This window comes from Bidens hawaiensis, unplaced genomic scaffold (genome assembly GCF_021521415.1).
Source record: "Bidens hawaiensis isolate Kalapana, Puna unplaced genomic scaffold, B.hawaiensis_p1.1 tig00013117_1, whole genome shotgun sequence".
NCBI classification, from domain to species: Eukaryota; Viridiplantae; Streptophyta; class Magnoliopsida; order Asterales; family Asteraceae; genus Bidens; species Bidens hawaiensis.
The window spans coordinates 315,560-322,221 of record NW_027492107.1 but is presented as its reverse complement, the minus strand read 5'-3'; the positions used below and the strand labels follow the sequence as shown (position 1 = coordinate 322,221).

The window sequence follows — 6,662 nt, the reverse complement described above, 5'->3', positions numbered from 1 at the left end:
AAATGTTAGTGACAGCAATTGTGGCGAATTTTTTTCCGACTATTATACAACCAAACTTTTGATATCAAAGACGAAATCCCAAAATGACACTAGAACATTTTGATGTGATATGTATTTAAGGCACTTATATAATTTTCATATGCATCCTTTTAAATGTAAGATATATTATACTAAACTACATTTTTTTTATAATTTGATGTGTGATATATAATTAAGCAACAACTTTGTGACTGATTTCTTTGTGATAGTGTAGCGACAGCAATTGTTGCCAAACTTTTTTTTGATTTCTTTTCTCTTTTTTTTTTCTTTTGCAAATTGCAATCAAACTTGTTACCATCTGAATTTGAGAAGACTGTTTTGCGACGGAATTGCAACAGGAATTAGAATGTTGAGAACCACGAGCTACCAAGCCCATATGAGCTAGGAAACCGAGATTTGCAAGGAGTTGTGTTGGAACAATGTACGTCGAAAACGTGTAGGAAAAAAATGTGCCGGATATTTGTAGGAAAAAATGTATTGGAAATGTGTAGGAAAAAAGGTGCCGGGACTGTATAGCCAAATTATGTGCCCGGAAATGAGTAGGAAATATTATGCTATCGTAAATGTTTCCCACGACAAATTTTCTGACAAAATTAGTTTTGTCAAAAAACCACTAAAGATCATTTCTTATGCATTTTCGACGATTTGTTATAAGAAACGATCCAGTTTTTTGGTAGTGAAAAAAAAAGGAACGATAAAGATATCTTTGAAGCTCAAACAGGTTTACATTGATGACCATTAACTCAATGAAAAATAATACAAATATAAGTTGAAAACTACATTTTAAACATAGATTAACACACATACATATTTGATTTCTCCGAATCAACATGAAAAAGTATATACATTAATTGATCACATCATGCAACGACTTCAATGACATGGTTTGGCACATTTGGGCGAGCTTGAGGTTCAACATCATGCCCGTTTTCTTTGAGTTTGCTCACCACCGGAAGAATATCAGAAGAAATTAAAGCGCTTAGCTTCGCAACATCTATTGTTTTGTGGTCTATTTCTTGGATCTTTTTCTCTTCCAATTCACTGACCGGATACTTTGTGGCTTCAAACTCTGACATCTTTTCGTTCGAATCAGGCTTCTTGTTCTTGTACATGTAATATAGTATCATTTGAATAATACCGAAGGTGAATCCAAGAACATTTGGAACCTGTAAAAATGAGCCATTTATAAACCACAAACTCTTCAACTTAAAATTTCATAACGCAATGAGGGATTTTTTTTCATACCGCAATATTGAAGTCATGAAGAAGAAGACCGTAAAAGAACCACATAACTGCACTCATGGTAAGTGCCACTGATAATAGAATCGGCATGTACTCGACGCTTTTTGTTTTAATCACTTGTCGCTACAAGATACAATGAATATATATTAAAAATTTGGTGCTTATTTATTTTGAGGAATTATAAAGCTAGGAAATGAAATATATTTTTATAGTCCCATATGATTATAATTTTATAAATATGTGCTTTTTAAGCATTTATACTTACCAGAACTCCTAAAGGTGCTACAAAAACACATAAAGAGAACACAAGGCAAATCCATCCAACTATGACACCGCGAGTTACTCCGTGTGCAAAGAATTGAGTTAAGACAACAATCAATCCAAAGCCAACAACTATTAGTAGTACAATTAGCTTCAAACTCTTCATCTGCATAACCAAGTTTCTTCGGTTAGTTTCTATTAAACCATATTTATATCAAGAGTATGATCTTGAAATTTTTTCGTACGTATACAATTAGTACATACCCTAGCCTTCTTTGGTGCATAGAAAAGAAAGAAACATATGTAGACGGTTTCAATGACGATACCAAACGAGTTAATGGTAATGAGAAGCAAAACATTGGTTTTGAGCATAGCGTAATATATCCAAAGCATGGCACTAAATAATCCCACCACATAAGGCGCTGACTGAAATCCTTCTGTTGATTTCTTTTTGTAAACTTTATAAAACGTCGGTCTGCATTTAAGTTAGATTGTTTTAGGAAAGGTTAGGTAATTATTAGATGGAGTCCTCAACTATAAAAATTATAGAGACTTACATTGGTGCAAGAAATACCATAAACGAGACAATATTGCCTGAAAATATTACGAAGCAAAACGTTAACCGCAGAACCAAGTAAGAAAAAATAAAAGTGAAGAGAGAAAGAAAAAGTATATACCAAGAAGGCCAAAGGCAAGTGTGAGGTGAGCCAATGTTCCTGTCATTTTTCCTTAATTGAATATTATAACTATATCTTTCTCCAACCGATTTCACAAATTCAAGTGCTGAATTAAGCAAATGTTATCTGCTTTCTCTTTGTGATGTGCATAACAAATTCTTGAGTGACCTTTTATATAGGAAGCAATAGATAAGGGTTGTGGGCCATTGGCCAATCAATATATTATCCAACTTTCCTTTTCATTAAACTTTTGGCTTAACACTATAATGAAAATTTTAACACGAGTACTGAGCATTTAACCGAATGACACCGCCAGCAAGTGGCACAATGGTTTACAGAAGTATAGAATAAGTTAAAATGTATCTTATCAAAAAGTACAATTACATTAACTAAGTATATTTTAAATAAATGATAAAAACAACTAACAAAGTTACATATACTTGGCCTCTATGTCTGGTTACTTCGAAAACAACCGGTTATGTATAAACCGTGCATGAGTTTCTGACCACATGGTTGACAAGGTCCTATAGTGATCAATAGGCTCACCTGCTCAGCCTTTTGGTATTGTGGCATCTGGTGTTTATTCTCTTAAAATTGTAGTTAAAAAGTCATGTGACATGGATGAAAATGCCTTAACGAGCCAAAAGACTCCAAATTCCTTCATTTTGAATCGTTATTATTGAGAATTTTTCAAAAAGTCATCCATTTTGAAGCTTATGGCTTTCTTTGTAAAAATGTTTCAGTAGTTGATGAAATCAACATGTGTTCAATATGGTCATCTTATATCACTTTCTGGCGTTGGTTTTTGAAGAAACACTAACCGGACCCCGGGCAGATTACTGGTAACCTGGGGGTTAGATAGATGTTTCCCACGAGGGGTTAGACCCTTGGAAGATGGTTCTTCTGATAACCTGCAAAACAGACACCGTGAGCTCGTCACTGAGAAGGGGGGGTTCCTCCTTGTGACCACCCTCCGGCGTGAGAATCAGACTAGATTGCTCTTTAAATATAAAAGTATATTAAGAGATTGCTAGAGCAGATATCAGGTATAATATGATGATAATGTGATAAGATATGATAAGATGAGATGGTCATACCATTTGTGGTATTTATAGCCGAAGGTAGGTTTCCAAGGAGGTATGGCCGGCTGCAACAGTGTTCCTGTTCCACCAACAGTAGCCTACGCACGTGCCCTGCTGGTAGTTGGTGGGTAGGTAGCGGCTGATAGCGACCAGGCCTGCTGTATACTATTCCTTTTCCACCAACTGCCAGCTACGCACGTGGTATGACAAGAGTTGGTGAGTAGGCAGCGGCTAATAGTGACATACAGTGTAGGAGCATGCTGCTCGCCATACTGTTGTCTATAAGCTGTCGTATCTTTAGTCAGATCTTTTTCCCATACCTCGTCAGGTACAGTACAGAAGATCTTCCCGTATCGTACGGACTGGCTTATTTGGGCGGGAGTATTCCCCCTCCCGCCCTTGTGCGGGATTGTTCCCGGCTTCGCTCATTTCTTCAGGTGACACTGAACGATTGAGAGCTAAGTGCCTTGTGCGTGTAGCCTTGCTGCGCGGGTGGCCTTCCCTAATGGCTTGTATCCGAGGCTGCGGGGACAGGCGGAGTCCTTCACCATTGGGAGGCATTTCCTGCGGGATCAGCTTGCGTACTGCGCGTAAGGACGTCACGTCTCTGAGCATGGTTGGTCCTGCGGATCCAGTTGGTTTCTGCGCAGACGTCCCTGTTTGAGGTGAGTCTTGCGGGTCCAACTGGGCTCTGCTGGGACCTACCTCTTCAAGTCCCCCCAGTCCAATGTTCTTCTCATGCGTGTTTAATAAAGTGAGGTGAACTTTTGGACTTTAAGCAAAGGGTTTTGAAAAGGGTCTTTTAAGGTTTTCCATGGGGATTCTTCCCGCGGAAGTCCTTGTCACTTGCAGAAATGCCCGAGTTTCCTGCTTGGTCTTTGGGTATGATGCGGGTAGGCTGTAACCACCTCGCAAGTCAGGAGCGTTGAGTCCCACTTGTGTGGTCTTTCCATGAGGTTTTGGTAGTTTTGAACATAGTGATCAATTATGTTAAAACCACCAATTCCATCCTGGAGCTTCCAACAACGTAGTTCTCGACGTTCCCGCTATGCGGGGATGTTATTTCCGTTTCCGCAAGCATTGCCCAGTAGATCCTTCTTGGTTTCAATTCCCAGCGGAGCGCTAGGTATGTGAAGGGTTTTGCCTTAACACTGTACCAGTGCTCGTCTTACGGTTACTTTACTTCCAAGGTATTCCTGGCGTCAATTCCCTGCGGGTGCTAGGTTTGTGAAGGGTATTGCTTTTACAATGTACCCGCAGCCGTCTTATAGTTACTTGGTTGCCGAGGAATATTTGGCTTCAATTCCCTGCGGGTGCTAGGGATGTGAAGGGTTTTTGCCTTTACACTGTACCCGCTTCCATCTTACGGTTACTTGTTCGCCAAAGTTGGCTTCAATTCCCTGCGGGTGCTAGGTATGTGAAGGGTTTTGCCTTTACACTGTACCCGCATCCGTCTTACGGTTACTTGTTTGCCAAGGTTTTACTTGGCTTCAATTCCCTGCGGGTGCTAGGTGCGTGAAGGGTTTTGCCTTTACACTGTACCCGCATCCGTCTTACGGTTACTTGTTTGCCAAGGTTTTACTTGGCTTCAATTCCCTGCGGGTGCTAGGTGCGTGAAGGGTTTTGCCTTTACACTGTACCCGCATCCGTCTTACGGTTACTTGTTTGCCAAGGTTTTACTTGGCTTCAATTCCCTGCGGGTGCTAGGTGCGTGAAGGGTTTTGCCTTTACACTGTACCCGCATCCGTCTTACGGTTACTTGTTTGCCAAGGTAAGGGGTATTTTCCCGCTTGCTTTTTAATATTTTTAAATTTTGAATTTTGAAATTCGAAAGGTTGGTGGAAAGATAGGAACAGTCCAAACCTCTGAAACGTCGTGCGATGGTTTCTTCTGACTGTGTCAGGACGTGCAGGAAGTTATGGTGACGTGACATTATATGGTCATTCCAGACGCTTTTTACGGCGCGTGGGCGCGGTTTTTTCGGGCGCGTGGCCGCGAAATTACTGGCACACGTTCTGTCAACAGCTGTTGCCAGCCTGCTTTTTGCCACGTGTCATAGTTTCATTGCACCTTAGATTTCTCTCTCCTCCGCATTAATTTCATCGCATTAATTGCGATTAGTATATAAAGGGGGAGAGGCCTCTTTGTAATCCACACTTTCACCTCTCTTCTTCTTCTTAGTGATTTCCGGCAAATACTCCCCTTTTCAGGCAAGCATTTTCCCGAAATCGCTTTCTTCTTCCTCTGCAATATGTCTTCCCATGATGCTGAAGCTGTAGCCGACGATAGGAGTACTGCTGGCGAGTGCCAGTGTGCTCTACCTGTCGATCAGTACCAGTATGTCGTCAGGAAATTCATGCTTGAGTCTCTTGAGCCTGAGTTTCCTGAACCCCACCAGACTGTGTACGATGCCCCCAGTGGCAAGATCGGGGTATATGCTGCATTCTTTGTTTATGGGAACCTTAGGTTCCCATTGACAAAGTTTGTGTACCGTGTCCTGGAGAGGCACGGTGTGCACCTAACCGAGTTGCATTCGATGGCGATTGCCAAGATCCGGCACTTCGAGTGGGTGTGCCGGATTCTGGGTATTGAGCCCTATGTGGACCGCCTGATGACCTTCTATACTTGGAGGTGCATCCAGGGGTGGTACACCCTGACAACCCGTATTAAGGGTTTGAAGACCTGCGTGACCGAGCGCAGTCTCCGATCGTGGAAGCGGGAGTTCTTCTACATCTCTGCCTGCGCCATTCCCATTGCCATGAAGTTTAAGAAGGGGCAAGCGCTTCCGAGCCTTCACGCTTCCAGCTACCAGGAGGCGGAATGGTTCGCGAAGATATCCCGGGTCCAATCTCCGGTTTACCGGTTTGCGGAGTCCGGGATGGTGATGCTGGGGATGAGCCGGGTATGGAAGGAGGCGTCTCGGTTTCCCATCATTCTCGAATACGGTTTGAACTCTATTCCTTATGGTATGTCTTGTCTTTCTTGCTTATATTAGTTTGTCTTCTAACTGTTTCTTTTCTTTAGAGGGGAATGATTTGGAGTCGCTCCTGTACCCGCGGGAAGCTGACGGTCCCGTGCGGGTGGGCACTCGTGCTTTAGACGAGAATGAGTTGCCCATCCTGGAGCAAACGGCGGATCGGTTTGTGGAGGTCTATCCGCTGGGCCACGAGATCCTGAGCCACCGGCGGCCAGGTAAGGCGATATTCTATCCTCAACCCCTCAATGCTGTACCCGCTGCTGGAATTCCTTACATCCTGTCTTCTGAGGAATCCGCAGATGGTCCTCCGCTGGTGCGGAAGAAGAAGGCTGCCGGCGGGAAATGGAAGGAGAAGGTGGCCTCCACAGCTGATCCGGTGCTTCT

General features: G+C 42.5%; 1 protein-coding gene across 1 annotated transcript; it reads right to left on the bottom strand.

Annotated features, from left to right (window-relative positions):
* Positions 1-791: 791 nt before the first annotated feature.
* Positions 792-2,564, bottom strand: LOC143543327 (bidirectional sugar transporter N3-like). The gene is made up of 6 exons (XM_077035675.1): positions 2,220-2,564; positions 2,100-2,136; positions 1,807-2,017; positions 1,547-1,708; positions 1,285-1,404; positions 792-1,205 (listed from the first exon to the last, which is right to left on the bottom strand). The coding sequence occupies exons 1-6, from the start codon at positions 2,263-2,265 to the stop codon at positions 900-902; spliced, it is 882 nt and encodes a 293-aa protein (XP_076891790.1). The 5' UTR covers positions 2,266-2,564; the 3' UTR covers positions 792-899.
* Positions 2,565-6,662: the final 4,098 nt, after the last annotated feature.